Source organism: Sphaerodactylus townsendi, linkage group LG02 (genome assembly GCF_021028975.2).
Source record: "Sphaerodactylus townsendi isolate TG3544 linkage group LG02, MPM_Stown_v2.3, whole genome shotgun sequence".
Classification (NCBI taxonomy): Eukaryota; Metazoa; Chordata; class Lepidosauria; order Squamata; family Sphaerodactylidae; genus Sphaerodactylus; species Sphaerodactylus townsendi.
In genome coordinates, this window is record NC_059426.1 from 4,562,002 (window position 1) to 4,581,449 (window position 19,448).

The following is a 19,448-nucleotide window of genomic DNA, read 5'->3' on the forward strand; positions in this document are numbered from 1 at the left end:
CCCCCCCCCCACCCCCCCCCCCCCCCACCCCCCCCCCCCCCCACCCCCCCCCCCCCCCACCCCCCCCCCCCCCCACCCCCCCCCCCCCCCACCCCCCCCCCCCCCCACCCCCCCCCCCCCCCACCCCCCCCCCCCCCCACCCCCCCCCCCCCCCACCCCCCCCCCCCCCCACCCCCCCCCCCCCCCACCCCCCCCCCCCCCCACCCCCCCCCCCCCCCACCCCCCCCCCCCCCCACCCCCCCCCCCCCCCACCCCCCCCCCCCCCCACCCCCCCCCCCCCCCACCCCCCCCCCCCCCCACCCCCCCCCCCCCCCACCCCCCCCCCCCCCCACCCCCCCCCCCCCCCACCCCCCCCCCCCCCCACCCCCCCCCCCCCCCACCCCCCCCCCCCCCCACCCCCCCCCCCCCCCACCCCCCCCCCCCCCCACCCCCCCCCCCCCCCACCCCCCCCCCCCCCCACCCCCCCCCCCCCCCACCCCCCCCCCCCCCCACCCCCCCCCCCCCCCACCCCCCCCCCCCCCCACCCCCCCCCCCCCCCACCCCCCCCCCCCCCCACCCCCCCCCCCCCCCACCCCCCCCCCCCCCCACCCCCCCCCCCCCCCACCCCCCCCCCCCCCCACCCCCCCCCCCCCCCACCCCCCCCCCCCCCCACCCCCCCCCCCCCCCACCCCCCCCCCCCCCCACCCCCCCCCCCCCCCACCCCCCCCCCCCCCCACCCCCCCCCCCCCCCACCCCCCCCCCCCCCCACCCCCCCCCCCCCCCACCCCCCCCCCCCCCCACCCCCCCCCCCCCCCACCCCCCCCCCCCCCCACCCCCCCCCCCCCCCACCCCCCCCCCCCCCCACCCCCCCCCCCCCCCACCCCCCCCCCCCCCCACCCCCCCCCCCCCCCACCCCCCCCCCCCCCCACCCCCCCCCCCCCCCACCCCCCCCCCCCCCCACCCCCCCCCCCCCCCACCCCCCCCCCCCCCCACCCCCCCCCCCCCCCACCCCCCCCCCCCCCCACCCCCCCCCCCCCCCACCCCCCCCCCCCCCCACCCCCCCCCCCCCCCACCCCCCCCCCCCCCCACCCCCCCCCCCCCCCACCCCCCCCCCCCCCCACCCCCCCCCCCCCCCACCCCCCCCCCCCCCCACCCCCCCCCCCCCCCACCCCCCCCCCCCCCCACCCCCCCCCCCCCCCACCCCCCCCCCCCCCCACCCCCCCCCCCCCCCACCCCCCCCCCCCCCCACCCCCCCCCCCCCCCACCCCCCCCCCCCCCCACCCCCCCCCCCCCCCACCCCCCCCCCCCCCCACCCCCCCCCCCCCCCACCCCCCCCCCCCCCCACCCCCCCCCCCCCCCACCCCCCCCCCCCCCCACCCCCCCCCCCCCCCACCCCCCCCCCCCCCCACCCCCCCCCCCCCCCACCCCCCCCCCCCCCCACCCCCCCCCCCCCCCACCCCCCCCCCCCCCCACCCCCCCCCCCCCCCACCCCCCCCCCCCCCCACCCCCCCCCCCCCCCACCCCCCCCCCCCCCCACCCCCCCCCCCCCCCACCCCCCCCCCCCCCCACCCCCCCCCCCCCCCACCCCCCCCCCCCCCCACCCCCCCCCCCCCCCACCCCCCCCCCCCCCCACCCCCCCCCCCCCCCACCCCCCCCCCCCCCCACCCCCCCCCCCCCCCACCCCCCCCCCCCCCCACCCCCCCCCCCCCCCACCCCCCCCCCCCCCCACCCCCCCCCCCCCCCACCCCCCCCCCCCCCCACCCCCCCCCCCCCCCACCCCCCCCCCCCCCCACCCCCCCCCCCCCCCACCCCCCCCCCCCCCCACCCCCCCCCCCCCCCACCCCCCCCCCCCCCCACCCCCCCCCCCCCCCACCCCCCCCCCCCCCCACCCCCCCCCCCCCCCACCCCCCCCCCCCCCCACCCCCCCCCCCCCCCACCCCCCCCCCCCCCCACCCCCCCCCCCCCCCACCCCCCCCCCCCCCCACCCCCCCCCCCCCCCACCCCCCCCCCCCCCCACCCCCCCCCCCCCCCACCCCCCCCCCCCCCCACCCCCCCCCCCCCCCACCCCCCCCCCCCCCCACCCCCCCCCCCCCCCACCCCCCCCCCCCCCCACCCCCCCCCCCCCCCACCCCCCCCCCCCCCCACCCCCCCCCCCCCCCACCCCCCCCCCCCCCCACCCCCCCCCCCCCCCACCCCCCCCCCCCCCCACCCCCCCCCCCCCCCACCCCCCCCCCCCCCCACCCCCCCCCCCCCCCACCCCCCCCCCCCCCCACCCCCCCCCCCCCCCACCCCCCCCCCCCCCCACCCCCCCCCCCCCCCACCCCCCCCCCCCCCCACCCCCCCCCCCCCCCACCCCCCCCCCCCCCCACCCCCCCCCCCCCCCACCCCCCCCCCCCCCCACCCCCCCCCCCCCCCACCCCCCCCCCCCCCCACCCCCCCCCCCCCCCACCCCCCCCCCCCCCCACCCCCCCCCCCCCCCACCCCCCCCCCCCCCCACCCCCCCCCCCCCCCACCCCCCCCCCCCCCCACCCCCCCCCCCCCCCACCCCCCCCCCCCCCCACCCCCCCCCCCCCCCACCCCCCCCCCCCCCCACCCCCCCCCCCCCCCACCCCCCCCCCCCCCCACCCCCCCCCCCCCCCACCCCCCCCCCCCCCCACCCCCCCCCCCCCCCACCCCCCCCCCCCCCCACCCCCCCCCCCCCCCACCCCCCCCCCCCCCCACCCCCCCCCCCCCCCACCCCCCCCCCCCCCCACCCCCCCCCCCCCCCACCCCCCCCCCCCCCCACCCCCCCCCCCCCCCACCCCCCCCCCCCCCCACCCCCCCCCCCCCCCACCCCCCCCCCCCCCCACCCCCCCCCCCCCCCACCCCCCCCCCCCCCCACCCCCCCCCCCCCCCACCCCCCCCCCCCCCCACCCCCCCCCCCCCCCACCCCCCCCCCCCCCCACCCCCCCCCCCCCCCACCCCCCCCCCCCCCCACCCCCCCCCCCCCCCACCCCCCCCCCCCCCCACCCCCCCCCCCCCCCACCCCCCCCCCCCCCCACCCCCCCCCCCCCCCACCCCCCCCCCCCCCCACCCCCCCCCCCCCCCACCCCCCCCCCCCCCCACCCCCCCCCCCCCCCACCCCCCCCCCCCCCCACCCCCCCCCCCCCCCACCCCCCCCCCCCCCCACCCCCCCCCCCCCCCACCCCCCCCCCCCCCCACCCCCCCCCCCCCCCACCCCCCCCCCCCCCCACCCCCCCCCCCCCCCACCCCCCCCCCCCCCCACCCCCCCCCCCCCCCACCCCCCCCCCCCCCCACCCCCCCCCCCCCCCACCCCCCCCCCCCCCCACCCCCCCCCCCCCCCACCCCCCCCCCCCCCCACCCCCCCCCCCCCCCACCCCCCCCCCCCCCCACCCCCCCCCCCCCCCACCCCCCCCCCCCCCCACCCCCCCCCCCCCCCACCCCCCCCCCCCCCCACCCCCCCCCCCCCCCACCCCCCCCCCCCCCCACCCCCCCCCCCCCCCACCCCCCCCCCCCCCCACCCCCCCCCCCCCCCACCCCCCCCCCCCCCCACCCCCCCCCCCCCCCACCCCCCCCCCCCCCCACCCCCCCCCCCCCCCACCCCCCCCCCCCCCCACCCCCCCCCCCCCCCACCCCCCCCCCCCCCCACCCCCCCCCCCCCCCACCCCCCCCCCCCCCCACCCCCCCCCCCCCCCACCCCCCCCCCCCCCCACCCCCCCCCCCCCCCACCCCCCCCCCCCCCCACCCCCCCCCCCCCCCACCCCCCCCCCCCCCCACCCCCCCCCCCCCCCACCCCCCCCCCCCCCCACCCCCCCCCCCCCCCACCCCCCCCCCCCCCCACCCCCCCCCCCCCCCACCCCCCCCCCCCCCCACCCCCCCCCCCCCCCACCCCCCCCCCCCCCCACCCCCCCCCCCCCCCACCCCCCCCCCCCCCCACCCCCCCCCCCCCCCACCCCCCCCCCCCCCCACCCCCCCCCCCCCCCACCCCCCCCCCCCCCCACCCCCCCCCCCCCCCACCCCCCCCCCCCCCCACCCCCCCCCCCCCCCACCCCCCCCCCCCCCCACCCCCCCCCCCCCCCACCCCCCCCCCCCCCCACCCCCCCCCCCCCCCACCCCCCCCCCCCCCCACCCCCCCCCCCCCCCACCCCCCCCCCCCCCCACCCCCCCCCCCCCCCACCCCCCCCCCCCCCCACCCCCCCCCCCCCCCACCCCCCCCCCCCCCCACCCCCCCCCCCCCCCACCCCCCCCCCCCCCCACCCCCCCCCCCCCCCACCCCCCCCCCCCCCCACCCCCCCCCCCCCCCACCCCCCCCCCCCCCCACCCCCCCCCCCCCCCACCCCCCCCCCCCCCCACCCCCCCCCCCCCCCACCCCCCCCCCCCCCCACCCCCCCCCCCCCCCACCCCCCCCCCCCCCCACCCCCCCCCCCCCCCACCCCCCCCCCCCCCCACCCCCCCCCCCCCCCACCCCCCCCCCCCCCCACCCCCCCCCCCCCCCACCCCCCCCCCCCCCCACCCCCCCCCCCCCCCACCCCCCCCCCCCCCCACCCCCCCCCCCCCCCACCCCCCCCCCCCCCCACCCCCCCCCCCCCCCACCCCCCCCCCCCCCCACCCCCCCCCCCCCCCACCCCCCCCCCCCCCCACCCCCCCCCCCCCCCACCCCCCCCCCCCCCCACCCCCCCCCCCCCCCACCCCCCCCCCCCCCCACCCCCCCCCCCCCCCACCCCCCCCCCCCCCCACCCCCCCCCCCCCCCACCCCCCCCCCCCCCCACCCCCCCCCCCCCCCACCCCCCCCCCCCCCCACCCCCCCCCCCCCCCACCCCCCCCCCCCCCCACCCCCCCCCCCCCCCACCCCCCCCCCCCCCCACCCCCCCCCCCCCCCACCCCCCCCCCCCCCCACCCCCCCCCCCCCCCACCCCCCCCCCCCCCCACCCCCCCCCCCCCCCACCCCCCCCCCCCCCCACCCCCCCCCCCCCCCACCCCCCCCCCCCCCCACCCCCCCCCCCCCCCACCCCCCCCCCCCCCCACCCCCCCCCCCCCCCACCCCCCCCCCCCCCCACCCCCCCCCCCCCCCACCCCCCCCCCCCCCCACCCCCCCCCCCCCCCACCCCCCCCCCCCCCCACCCCCCCCCCCCCCCACCCCCCCCCCCCCCCACCCCCCCCCCCCCCCACCCCCCCCCCCCCCCACCCCCCCCCCCCCCCACCCCCCCCCCCCCCCACCCCCCCCCCCCCCCACCCCCCCCCCCCCCCACCCCCCCCCCCCCCCACCCCCCCCCCCCCCCACCCCCCCCCCCCCCCACCCCCCCCCCCCCCCACCCCCCCCCCCCCCCACCCCCCCCCCCCCCCACCCCCCCCCCCCCCCACCCCCCCCCCCCCCCACCCCCCCCCCCCCCCACCCCCCCCCCCCCCCACCCCCCCCCCCCCCCACCCCCCCCCCCCCCCACCCCCCCCCCCCCCCACCCCCCCCCCCCCCCACCCCCCCCCCCCCCCACCCCCCCCCCCCCCCACCCCCCCCCCCCCCCACCCCCCCCCCCCCCCACCCCCCCCCCCCCCCACCCCCCCCCCCCCCCACCCCCCCCCCCCCCCACCCCCCCCCCCCCCCACCCCCCCCCCCCCCCACCCCCCCCCCCCCCCACCCCCCCCCCCCCCCACCCCCCCCCCCCCCCACCCCCCCCCCCCCCCACCCCCCCCCCCCCCCACCCCCCCCCCCCCCCACCCCCCCCCCCCCCCACCCCCCCCCCCCCCCACCCCCCCCCCCCCCCACCCCCCCCCCCCCCCACCCCCCCCCCCCCCCACCCCCCCCCCCCCCCACCCCCCCCCCCCCCCACCCCCCCCCCCCCCCACCCCCCCCCCCCCCCACCCCCCCCCCCCCCCACCCCCCCCCCCCCCCACCCCCCCCCCCCCCCACCCCCCCCCCCCCCCACCCCCCCCCCCCCCCACCCCCCCCCCCCCCCACCCCCCCCCCCCCCCACCCCCCCCCCCCCCCACCCCCCCCCCCCCCCACCCCCCCCCCCCCCCACCCCCCCCCCCCCCCACCCCCCCCCCCCCCCACCCCCCCCCCCCCCCACCCCCCCCCCCCCCCACCCCCCCCCCCCCCCACCCCCCCCCCCCCCCACCCCCCCCCCCCCCCACCCCCCCCCCCCCCCACCCCCCCCCCCCCCCACCCCCCCCCCCCCCCACCCCCCCCCCCCCCCACCCCCCCCCCCCCCCACCCCCCCCCCCCCCCACCCCCCCCCCCCCCCACCCCCCCCCCCCCCCACCCCCCCCCCCCCCCACCCCCCCCCCCCCCCACCCCCCCCCCCCCCCACCCCCCCCCCCCCCCACCCCCCCCCCCCCCCACCCCCCCCCCCCCCCACCCCCCCCCCCCCCCACCCCCCCCCCCCCCCACCCCCCCCCCCCCCCACCCCCCCCCCCCCCCACCCCCCCCCCCCCCCACCCCCCCCCCCCCCCACCCCCCCCCCCCCCCACCCCCCCCCCCCCCCACCCCCCCCCCCCCCCACCCCCCCCCCCCCCCACCCCCCCCCCCCCCCACCCCCCCCCCCCCCCACCCCCCCCCCCCCCCACCCCCCCCCCCCCCCACCCCCCCCCCCCCCCACCCCCCCCCCCCCCCACCCCCCCCCCCCCCCACCCCCCCCCCCCCCCACCCCCCCCCCCCCCCACCCCCCCCCCCCCCCACCCCCCCCCCCCCCCACCCCCCCCCCCCCCCACCCCCCCCCCCCCCCACCCCCCCCCCCCCCCACCCCCCCCCCCCCCCACCCCCCCCCCCCCCCACCCCCCCCCCCCCCCACCCCCCCCCCCCCCCACCCCCCCCCCCCCCCACCCCCCCCCCCCCCCACCCCCCCCCCCCCCCACCCCCCCCCCCCCCCACCCCCCCCCCCCCCCACCCCCCCCCCCCCCCACCCCCCCCCCCCCCCACCCCCCCCCCCCCCCACCCCCCCCCCCCCCCACCCCCCCCCCCCCCCACCCCCCCCCCCCCCCACCCCCCCCCCCCCCCACCCCCCCCCCCCCCCACCCCCCCCCCCCCCCACCCCCCCCCCCCCCCACCCCCCCCCCCCCCCACCCCCCCCCCCCCCCACCCCCCCCCCCCCCCACCCCCCCCCCCCCCCACCCCCCCCCCCCCCCACCCCCCCCCCCCCCCACCCCCCCCCCCCCCCACCCCCCCCCCCCCCCACCCCCCCCCCCCCCCACCCCCCCCCCCCCCCACCCCCCCCCCCCCCCACCCCCCCCCCCCCCCACCCCCCCCCCCCCCCACCCCCCCCCCCCCCCACCCCCCCCCCCCCCCACCCCCCCCCCCCCCCACCCCCCCCCCCCCCCACCCCCCCCCCCCCCCACCCCCCCCCCCCCCCACCCCCCCCCCCCCCCACCCCCCCCCCCCCCCACCCCCCCCCCCCCCCACCCCCCCCCCCCCCCACCCCCCCCCCCCCCCACCCCCCCCCCCCCCCACCCCCCCCCCCCCCCACCCCCCCCCCCCCCCACCCCCCCCCCCCCCCACCCCCCCCCCCCCCCACCCCCCCCCCCCCCCACCCCCCCCCCCCCCCACCCCCCCCCCCCCCCACCCCCCCCCCCCCCCACCCCCCCCCCCCCCCACCCCCCCCCCCCCCCACCCCCCCCCCCCCCCACCCCCCCCCCCCCCCACCCCCCCCCCCCCCCACCCCCCCCCCCCCCCACCCCCCCCCCCCCCCACCCCCCCCCCCCCCCACCCCCCCCCCCCCCCACCCCCCCCCCCCCCCACCCCCCCCCCCCCCCACCCCCCCCCCCCCCCACCCCCCCCCCCCCCCACCCCCCCCCCCCCCCACCCCCCCCCCCCCCCACCCCCCCCCCCCCCCACCCCCCCCCCCCCCCACCCCCCCCCCCCCCCACCCCCCCCCCCCCCCACCCCCCCCCCCCCCCACCCCCCCCCCCCCCCACCCCCCCCCCCCCCCACCCCCCCCCCCCCCCACCCCCCCCCCCCCCCACCCCCCCCCCCCCCCACCCCCCCCCCCCCCCACCCCCCCCCCCCCCCACCCCCCCCCCCCCCCAATGGCTGCCGGCTTCTGCGGGGCTTTCAAAAGCGCCTCCCCCCTGCCTAGCTGGGGAGCGAGGCGTCTTTGAAAGCCCCGCAGAAGCTGGTTGCCTTGGCTGCCGGCTTCTGCGGGGCTTTCAAAAGTGCCTCCCCCCTGCCTTGCTGGGGAGCGAGGTGCCTTTGAAAGCCCCGCAGAAGCCGGTTGCCTTGGCTGCCAGCTTCTGTGGGGCTTTCAAAAGCGCCTCCCCCCCTGCCTTGCTGGGGAGCGAGGCGCCTTTGAAAGCCCCGCAGAAGCCGGTTGCCTTGGTGCCGGCTTCTGCGGGGCTTTCAAAAGCACCTCACCCCCCTGCCTTTCGGCCCGGCCCTCCACAATATTTTCTGTTTCTTATGCGGCCCCATGGAAAAAATAATTGCCCACCCCTGTCCTAAAGGTTGCCAACGACACCTGTTCAGTCCTTTCCTGAAAGAGCTGAAGCTCCTCAGGACTCTGCAACAAGTCTCTGCAGAGGGTCAAAACACAAGCCCAAGTTCAAAACTTTTAGAGGCAAAATCTAAAATGCATGTGTCAATTAAGGCAGATGCAGGAAAAGTTCTAAAAATGGCAAAAAGGGAACAGAAACAAAACAATACAAATATTTCTGTGCAAGCAAGGTTCCATGCAAAGAGTTTTCAGACCTGGGCCTATTTCAAAGCCAGCGTGGATAATGCTTCAGTATCTGGGAAACCCAGATTCATAAGAACATAAGAACAAGCCAGCTGGATCAGATCAGAGTCCATCTAGTCCAGCTCTCTGCTACTCGCAGTGGCCCACCAGGTGCCTTTGGGAGCTCACATGCAGGATGTGAAAGCAATGGCCTTCTGCGGCTGCTGCTCCCGAGCACCTGGTCTGTTAAGGCATTTGCAATCTCAGATTAAAGAGGATCAAGATTGGTAGCCATAAACCGACTTCTCCTCCATAAATCTGTCCAAGCCCCTTTTAAAGCTATCCAGGTGAGTGGCCATCACCACCTCCTGTGGCAGCATATCCCAAACACCAATCACACGTTGCGTGAAGAAGTGTTTCCTTTTATTAGTCCTAATTCTTCCCCCCAGCATTTTCAATAAATGCCCCCTGGTTCTAGTATTGTGAGAAAGAGAGAAAAATTTCTGTCAACATTTTCTACCCCATGCATAATTTTATAGACTTCAATCATATCCCCCTCAGACGTCTCTTCTCCAAAGAGTCCCAAACACTGCAGCCTCTCCTCATAAGGAAGGTGCTCCAGTCCCTCAATCATCCTCGTTGCCCTTCTCTGCACTTTTTCTATCTCTTCTATATCCTTTTTGAGATGTGGCGACCAGAACTGAACACAGGACTCCAAGTGTGGTCGCACCACGGCTTTATATAAGGGCAAACCCTGTTTGTGCCCTGGGAGCTTGCTGCCTGATCCTGAGACAGTCACATACTCTCAGTCTAACCTACCTCTCAGGGTTGCTGTAAAAATAAAACAGAAAAGAGGACAATGATATAAGCTGCTTTGTGTTCCCGTTGGGAAGAAAGGTAAGGTATAAATGAATTAAACATATAAATAGAAGGCTTCATGGCTTCTACGGAGAGTGTTGGCTGAGGCCAACCTATGGTGCTCGAGATGTTCATGGACTAAAATTCCCATTAGCCCCTGCCAGCATGACTAACTGGTCATGCTGGCAGGGGCTGGTGGGAATTGTAGTCCATGAACATCTCGAGCACCATAGGTTGGCCACCCCTGACTCAGACAGCATCAACAACCCAACTCACAAGTCTGCTTCATTTCCCCCTCCTATTTTTGCTTCTGCTCTTACTAACCAAAGAGTCAACTATATGTGTTTCACCAGAACAGAAACCCTGTATTTTGAATGGCTGGCACGCTGGTCTTTTTTAGCCAATGAGAGAACATGTTAACCCAGCCATTCAGAGAGGGAACGTTAAGCAGGAGCAGCAGTGGCGTAGGAGGTTAAGAGCTCGTGTATCTAATCTGGAGGAACCGGGTTTGATTCCCTGCTCTGCCACCTGAGCTGTGGAGGCTTATCTGGGGAATTCAGATTAGCCTGTGCACTGCCACACACGCCAGCTGGGTCACCTTGGGCTAGTCACAGCTTCTCGGAGCTCTCTCAGCCCCACCTACCTCACAGGGTGTTTGTTGTGAGGGGGGAAGGGCAAGGAGATCGTAAGCCCCTTTGAGTCTCCTGCAGGAGAGAAAGGGGGGATATAAATCCAAACTCCTCCTCCTCCTCCTCTTCTTCTTCTTCTTAGCAGCCATTAATGAGAAGGTGGCTACCCAAGCATCTGAATGACATCGCTGTCCTTTTGATGGGTCATTCGCATCTATCAAGGAGGGACCAAGCCGACAGTGGAAAGCAGCAGAAAATAAAGCAATGTTTTCTGGAGCTAACCTGCATGGTTTCCTGACACAGGCTGTGATGGAGGCGCCCTCCCCTTCCCCCCTCCCTTTCATTCCACCCCTCCCTCCCTCCCATCCCCACCCCCATACCCCTTCCCTTCCATGCCACCTCTCCCTCCCCCCCTCTTTGGCACTGACCCCCTTCCCCTCCCCTCCCTTGCATGCCACCCCTCCCTCCCTCTCCTTCCCTTGCATGCCACTCCTCCCTCCCCTCCCCCTTCCTCCACTAGGGTGGGTGGGCCATGTCTAGATGCCGGCCCCTCCCTCGCCTCCCTTGTGGGAGGGGAGTTGTGGGCCACAACTCGATGATGGGGGCCCTTCCCTTCCCCTCTGTAGGGACTACCTAAATTGCCCCCTCCTGATTTTTAGATGTTCCTGGGGAGGGGCGCTGTCTCGCCAGCGGCACAAGAGAGAGAGGAGAAAGAGAGCCCCTCGGCGGAGAGGGCAGCGGGGTTCTGACCTGCACTCCACGAGTTGCTGGTACTCGGCTTCTTTGCTCTCCAGCTCTTCTCGCAGGCGCTCTAGCTTGCTCTGCAGGAGGCTGTTGCTCTCCAGCGTCTGCTCCAGATTTTGGGCCAGCTTCTTCTTGTCCCCTTTGGTGACTTCCAGGATTTTACGAAGCGGGTCCGTCTTTGGGCAGGGAGGAAAGAATGAGGCAGGGACGGTTTCAATAAAAAGGTTGAGCAGGGGGCCTTATTTAAACCTTTTGCTTCTTTGCTTCACATCAGGAGGAGAGAAAACAACCCACCCTAAATAGGAAATGGTCTTATGGGTGTACTTGCTAGTCACAAGCTTGGGATCTGTTCAATATACAATGAATGCAAAGTACTACTCCTCAGCTAAGGAGGAGACAACATTGGGTGTTGTGAGTTTTCCAGGCTGTGGCCATGGTCTGGTTGTTTTTGCTCCAAACGTTTCGCCTGCAAAAACTACCAGACCACAGCCACACAGCCTGGAAAACCCACAACAGCCAGTTAATTTTGGCCACGAAAGCCTTTGACCAATACTCAGGAGACAAAACTCCTGCAGCGCTCATTTGCACTGAATGGCTGGCAAGCTGTATAAGGCTGGACACACTCAGACAAAGTCGACTTTGGAACAAAGGAACGAACTTTATTGATTTGAGTTGCCCTATGCTACAGGGTGCTGGAACTGAGGGTTCTTGCCCTCAGTTCCAGTATATATAGGGGTTGTTGGGGGCGGTCCCTCCCAGTGGCGGGAACAGGAATAACTGGGGAAACAGAAACTTACTGGGAAATGGAAACTTACTGGCAGGGCCGCGACCCTGACAAGCTGGCCTTTTTCAGCCATGAGAAGAAGAAGAAGAAGAAGAGGAGGAGGAGGAGGAGGAGGAGGAGGAGGAGGAGGAGAAGGAGAAGGAGAAGAGGAGGAGGAGGAGGAGGAGGAGAAGGAGGAGGAGTTTGGATTTATATCCCCCCTTTCTCTCCTGTAGGAGACTCAAAGGGGCTGACAATCTCCTTGCCCTTCCCCCCTCACAACAAACACCCTGTGAGGTGGGTGGAGCTGAGAGAGCTCCGAGAAGCTGTGACTAGCCCAAGGTCACCCAGCTGGCGTGTGTGGCAGTGCACAGGCTAATCTGAATTCCCCAGATAAGCCTCCACAGCTCAGGTGGCAGAGCAGGGAATCAAACCTGGTTCCTCCAGATTAGATACATGAGCTCTTAACCTCCTACGCCACTGCTGCTCTTGTTAACTCAGCCATTGAGAGAGGGAAAGTTAAGCTGCATTACACATTTTCCCCTTGGCCTGCTCTTCAACACAACACAGTGCAGGAAGAGTGCAAACTGTTATAGTTTCACTTCAGTGAGGTACCCAAAGCAGACATGGGCTTTACTCTGGATGGTTCTACATTTCAAATGGAGTGCTTCTACGTGCAAAAGGCATTCCCATAAGACTTCATAAAGAAGAAATAGTTGTGGAACAAGATAGGCATCAATAAGGCGCCCGCCATCATACCTCACATCACACAACACCACCCCTCGACTACCAGTTCCCAAGGGGGAATGGTCCCCCTCCAGCCCCATGCTCCAGAGATGATACAACCTCCCATAAGGTCAAAACAACCAACATTCCACACTACTGACAGAACAACAACATGAGCTGATAAGGCCTGATGAGAAAGTGGAAAAACATTAGCCCAGCAGGGAAGGGGAATGAGAAGAACAAGGTTTCCCCATTCAAGAGACACGGCAGGATCGAACAGGAAGTGATCATGACAATAAGATATGAACGCTAAACAGTGTGTGGGGGGGGGGGGTTGAAAGGGGAGAAAATCAGAACTGGCAGATTTATTTTTAGGCATGCACATCTAGGCTTCAGGAAGACCCACATACTAACAGTTATTTATGAAAACCACTTATGTAATCATACTACTTGAAAGAAAACCTAACACGGCTGCAAAAAAGAGAAAAAACTGGTCATATAATTCACTAACGAAAGCGACAACAAAGCATATTTGCAACGGCTCCGAAAAGATTTTGAAGTCTCTCGTCTTGGCTGCTTTGCGGCCCAGGCTAGCCCAGTCTTGTCAGACCTGGGAAGCTAAACTATCGACCCTGTTCAGTAGTTGGATGGGAGACCACACAGAGCAAATGGCAAAACACTCGTCTTTGGTCCCAAAAATGCTGCAGGGTCACCATAAGTCCATTATGGCTTGATAGTACTTAATGAGGCCCTGGCCAGCACAGCCCAGGCTAGGTCGAGCGCTTCAGATCTCAGAAGCTAAGTAGGGTCAGCCCTGGTTAGCAGTTACATAGGAGACCATCCAGGAAATCCAGGGTGTCTGCACAGAGGCAGACAACGACCAACCAACTCTGCTCATCTGTTGCCTCTAAAACTCTATGATAGGAGTGGTCAACCTATGGTGCTCCAGATGTTCATTGTCAACAATTGGCCATGCTGGCATGGGCTGATGGGAATTGTAGTCCATGAACATCTAGAGCAGTGATAGCAAACCTTTTCGAGACCGAGTGCCCAAATTGCAACCCAAAACCCACTTATTTATCGCAAAGTGCCAACATGGCAATTTAACCTGAATACTGAAGTTTTAGTTTAGAAAAAATAGCTGGCTCCGAGGCGTGCGTTACTTGGGAGTAAGCTTGGTGGTAGTCGGTGGCTTTGCTTTGAAGCAACCGTGCAACTCTTCCAACGGGTGAATCATGACCCTAGGAAGGTTTACTCAGAAGCAAGCCCCATTGCCAGCAACAGAGCTTACTCCCAGGTAAAGGATCATGCTTTAGTTCTTCACATGAAAATCAGTGGGGTTTAACAGCGCTTGATAGGGTTACCTACACTGCTTCCCCAAAACTAGGTCTTAGGTTTAATGCTAATAATCAAGCCCAGTGGCCCAGGCCAGCCTAGATGTGTGTGTATGGGGGGCACTCTGTTTGCATGTGCCCACAGAGAGGGCTCTGAGTGCCACCTCTGGCACCTGTGCCATAGGTTCGCCACCACTGATCTAGAGCATCTATAGGTTGGCCCTAAGTCAGCTGCCACTTTATGTCCCTTTCCACTCTTGACAGACTAGTATATCAAACTAACCATGGGAAAGCAGGTGTCTTTTGTTTTTTTCTTTACCTTAATACCATGCTGAGATTCCAAGGCTAGCTGGCTATGGCACTGCTCCAATTCTGCCTCTAAGTTCTGAATTCTTTGCTGGCTGTGGGTCCTGCATGTGGAAGCCAAGAGAGAATGAGGGCAAGGAACACAAGCATCAAAAGTGCTACTCACTCACAGCTACATTTAGCCCACTTGATTCTCAAGACTTGCATTGTGTTGTAACTGGGATGTACCCAAACAAGCCATAAAGCTGGGGCACCATAAACACATTCTCATATATTGGTTTTATCCCCAGAGTAATGACAACCTGGTTTTGTTTTTGCACTGTATGCCAGGGGTAGCCAACCTATGGTGCTCCAGCTTTTCATGGACTACAATTCCCATCAGCCCTGCCACCATAGTCAATTGGCAGGGGCCGATGGGAACTGTAGTCCATCAACAGCTGGAGCACCATAGGTTGGCCACCCCCACTCTTTGCCAAATCAGCTACTCTCCCCACCCCAACAGCTGATACAAATTGAATGGTAGCTAAGTGGTCCATTCTCTTTTGCTGAGGTTTTTCAGAAATTGTATCAGATGTCCTTCTACTAATCCCCCCGCCAATCAATTATTATCTTCTTTTACTCTTCATCAACACTCCCACACAAACACACACACCATGAGCTGCTAAAGATATCTTCCAGCATACATGGCCCATTTAGCTTCACAATTGTACTGGATACATAAAACACCAAGCATGGAGCAGAGAGGTGCAAAGCCAGTTACCTATCCTTCTTCAGGCCAGCAAGCTCAGAATCCTTGCGCCCCAGCTCCGTGTGCGCCTTTTCCAGAGCCTTCTCCATCTTCCTGTGAGAAGCCAGCACATTCTCGAGAATAGTGGTCACTTTGAGATTGTCCCCCTTGGCTTCTTCCAGCTTGCGTCGCAGCATGGTCACCTGAGATTTAAAGAAAGCAAAGCAAAGATCTGGAAATGTCAGCACATGGCCAGTCTCCATTTGTCAGAGACACGTGTCATATCTGTGGGCAGAGCACATCTCCAGCATGAAAGAAGGTCCAAATTCAGTTTCCCAGACCTGCCCCAACACGGCACCAACAACCAATCAGGAGAGACCTGCCAAGTCGATCGCGTGGTAGTGGGGATTATTACATTTCTTGAATCCGAGATAGGCATAGATGTCTTCACTGGAAATATGCTGCAATGGGGAGGCTGAAACCTTGATGAAAAGGTGCAGTTTATTTTCAGTGGCGTAGTGGCTAAGAGCAGGTGCACTCTGATCTGGAGGAACCAGGTTTGATTCCCAGCTCTGCTGCTTGAGATGTGGAGGCTTATCAGTGGAATTCAGATTGGCCTGTACACTCCCACACACACCAGCTGGGTGACCTTGGGCTAGTCACAGCTTCTCGGAGCTCTCTCAGCCCCACCCACCTCTCAGGGTGTTTGTTGTGAGGGGGGAAGGGCAAGGAGATTGTAAGCCCCTTTGAGTCTCCTACAGGAGAGAAAGGGGGATATAAATCCAAACTATTATTATTATTATCATCATCATCATCATCATCATCTAGATTGAATTTCCCAGTGGGGATTTGGTCACAAACTAGGGACTTTCCAGCTCCCACTCTATTGGGGGGGGAGTGTTAGATGAGCGGCGGCTAGGGAGGAAAGAGCTGCACTGCCTCCAAAGAGGCTTCCAGAGGTGCAGCAAGCAAGAAAAGAGTGAAATATCCCTGGCCACTCAGCAACTCCCTCCTCAAACTCAATTGGCTATGACATCTTTTTTGCTACACCTGGCGCCAGCATATGTGCCACTTACTAAGAAAGTATAAACTGCATTACAGCTTAACAGTAGAAAAACTCTGTATCATAGGCAATACCCAAAGAAATAACAAAATAAAGAACTACGGCCCACAAAATAGTTGCAAAAATATTTTCAATGGCCAAAAAACTGTACTGACGCCACTCATATACTTCGTTTAAAGACCCAGAATTCGAGATATTCCCACATGCTGAAATAAACTTGGCAAAAAAGTGCCGAACAATCTAAGTGAGAAAAAGAACAAAATGACCCTCTGCTGTCAAAAAAGACCCAGAGACAGAGAGCAAGAAGTACAAACACAAAATTTAACATTAGACTAAGCTTTACATTTTATCTGTGATACGTGCCACTTATGCCATGTGGAGTGTCAACGCCGCCAGAGACATGTCGGTTCCATAGCCTTTCCCTGCTCTGTGGACTGTCCTGTTAACCACGTAGTTGGCCTTCTGTTTGTTTTTTAGTTCAAAACAAAGGAAAGACACCCCTCCACACACACCAACTGGGTACTTTCACTTCTCATTTTGGCCAATATATTCATTTATTCCCTGTATTTATAACCTGCTTCTCTCCCCAATGGAGACCCAAAACGATTTACCTCATTCTCCTTTCCTCCATTTCCCCTCCTTTTTAGGGGATTAGTTAGTAGGTCGCCATCTGCTGTACTTCAGTACTGTTACGCTGCTTTTAATGGGGATTTTAATGTGTATAGAGCCATTTCTTTAATGATTTCTTTAATTAATTTGAGATTTATTGATTTTATTGTGCTCTATATGTTTCGTTGTTCCCCGCCCTGAGCCCTCCGGGTGAGGGCGGTATATAAATATAATAAATAAATAAATAGATAGATAGATAGATAGATAGATAGATAGATAGATAGATAGATAGATAGATAGATAGATAGATAGATAGATAGATAGATAGATAGATAGATAGATAGATAGATAGATAGATAGATAGATAGATAGATAGATAGATAGATAGATAGATAGATAGATAGATAGATAGATAGATAGATAGATAGATAGATAATCTTGACGACTACCCTGTGAGGTAGGCTAGGCTGAGAGAGTGTGCCTGGCCCAAGGCCACCCAAGCCAGCTTCCACGGCACACGATCATAATTTGACATTCCAACTGCGCCACTCTGCATCCCAATTCTTAATTTTCAATACATATAAAAATTGTGTAAATTGCCAAAGATGCCATCAAGTTTGCCAGTTCTGCCATCTCTGTTTCACCTCTCCACCTCTCCTGCACTGAAAGCATAACTGAGACACCCGACAGAGGGATTGACAGAGCACCCTCGCTGTTTATGAACTCCCACTGGACACAGATCTGGGTGTCAGGACTAGAGGCGCAGATCAGCCTCCACGGCAGGAGACCTGCGTCACGCCCAGGCAACGTTTCTCACCTTCCGCTTCCCTCGCTCTTCATTCGAGCTCATCAGCTCCCTGATCTCCTGGTTCTCTCTTAATGCCTCGTCGCAGGATTTGGCTGTCAAAAGAAATTCCTCCTCTCGGCTGTCAAGGGCAGACTGGGTCTGTTGCAAAGAGAAAGAGATTCTTTTTTTTAATGAATGTGAAAAACTGATTCATACTATGGAAGGGGAAAATTTTATCATCCGGACCACGCAGAAACCATGAGAACCTCAGAACTTAAACCGACTGTTCAGGTAACTACTATATACTCACGCTTACAGTACTAGCCCAGGGATCACCAGTGTCGGCCTGTGCATGCCACGGTGCCCACCAACACGTTTCCTGGCCCCCACCAGCTGTTTTTAGAAAGCAACAGGATCTCCTGCTCTGGACGGCTCTGATTGGTCACTAGAGATCTGACAGCGCAGATTAAAATAACATTATTTCAGCAGCAGCTGCCTCTCCAGTATTGGTTTTATTATCTCTGCCCCTCCTATTGTCCAGTATATTTTTAAAAATTACTCCTCTTAATTAAAAATTATTCCTTTTAATTTTAAGAACATAAGAACAAGCCAGCTGGATCAGACCAGAGTCCATCTAGTCCAGCTCTCTGCTACTCGCAGTGGCCCACCAGGTGCCTTTGGGAGCTCACATGCAGGATGTGAAAGCAATGGCCTTCTGCGGCTGTTGCTCCTGAGCACCTGGTCTGTTAAGGCATTTGCAATCTCAGATCAAAGAGGATCAAGATTGGGAGCCATAAATCGACTTCTCCTCCATAAATCTGTCCAAGCCCCTTTTAAAGCTATCCAGGTTAGTGGCCATCACCACCTCCTGTGGCAGCACATTCCAAACACCAATCACACGTTGCGTGAAGAAGTGTTTCCTTTTATTAGTCCTAATTCTTCCCCCCAGCATTTTCAATGGATGCCCCCTGGTTCTAGTATTGTGAGAAAGAGAGAAAAATTTCTCTCTGTCAACATTTTCTACCCCATGCATAATTTTATAGACTTCAATCATGATTCTTCTTTTGGGGGGGAGGTTGATTCTGCCTCCCATGGCGGCCATTTTGTGGCCTGTCACCTGCAGTCATTTTGTGGTTGTACACACCACACTATGTCAGAATTCCAAAGGCTCAAAAAGGCGGGGAACCGCTCCACTAGCCTATGAAAACCATTCACTAGTCTACCTTCACAAGGAAACCTGCGTGTCCTAGAACATTCTGAGGAAAGTCTGACAAATTACGCCCTTAGAAGCAATAATTTAGCCCAAAAAGGAAGGCCGTGCTCAAGGCTGCTGTCGATAACATTGTTTTTCTAATACTCTTTGTCTTACGACAACTACAGGAATCGTTCACAAAAAAGAGAGTTAAAAAGGAAATTTCAGTGGAGGAATTCTCTGCGCTATCAATAATAAACCATGTGAAAAAAACCACCAAATTGCCACATCGCATTTCTACCTAGAGTCAGCATAGTGTAGTGGTTAAGAGTGTTGGTCTCTAATCTGGAGAACCAGGTTTGATTCCTGACTCCTCCAACTGAGCGGCAGACTCTTATCTGGTGAACTGGATTTGTTTCTCCACTCCTACATTCCCGTTGGGTGACCTTTGGCTAGTCGTGGTTCTTCAGAACTCGCTCAGCCCCACCTGCGTCACCAGGTGTCTGTTGCTGGGAGAGGAAGAGAAAGTAGTTTGTAAACCGCCTTGAGTCTCCTTACAGGAGAGAAAGACGGGGTATAAATCCAAACTCTTCTTCTTCACCTCGGTTTGAAAACCTACACTGGGACAGCTGTGGAAATAAGGAATGGACCAAGGAAAAGGGGAGTGCCCACCACGTGGTGCCGTGTCTTTAAACAGAAAGGTTGAGTATGCCGTTCTCATAGCACACAGGGTGTCAAGGAGAAGCGGGCTCATTCTGGCCCTCTTTGCTCCACGGCAGTTGTCTAAACGCAGGTTTAAAAAAAACGGAGAAACATTCGCTCATGTGAACCTCCAACTACAGCATGAAGTTACCCAATTTAGCCAGAGTTGAACTAATTCCCTCCCCTGCCCATGCTCTAAAGCACAGGTATCAAACTCGCGGCCCTCCAGATGTTATAGACTACAGCTCCCATCATCCCCTGCCAGCATTGATTAACAATGATGAGAATATTGAAACGTCATGAATTGACAGGATTTGGCTTTGCAACATTTATGGTGCATCAGCTGTTTTTACTCTATGAGAACTGTGACATTTGTATAATCAGCGC

The 19,448-nt window shown here is 66.6% G+C and overlaps 1 protein-coding gene across 1 annotated transcript in view; it reads right to left on the minus strand.

Annotated features, from left to right (window-relative positions):
• CCDC150 (coiled-coil domain containing 150) overlaps positions 1-19,448 on the minus strand; it is a 68,236-nt gene that overhangs the window by 7,968 nt on the left and 40,820 nt on the right. Inside the window, exons 17-20 of the mRNA XM_048483598.1 lie at positions 17,198-17,326; positions 14,742-14,911; positions 13,995-14,085; positions 10,859-11,028 (exon numbers count right to left, since the gene is read on the minus strand). Of these exons, the coding sequence (XP_048339555.1) occupies positions 10,859-11,028; positions 13,995-14,085; positions 14,742-14,911; positions 17,198-17,326 (560 nt within the window). The remainder of the gene's footprint in view (positions 1-10,858; positions 11,029-13,994; positions 14,086-14,741; positions 14,912-17,197; positions 17,327-19,448) is intronic.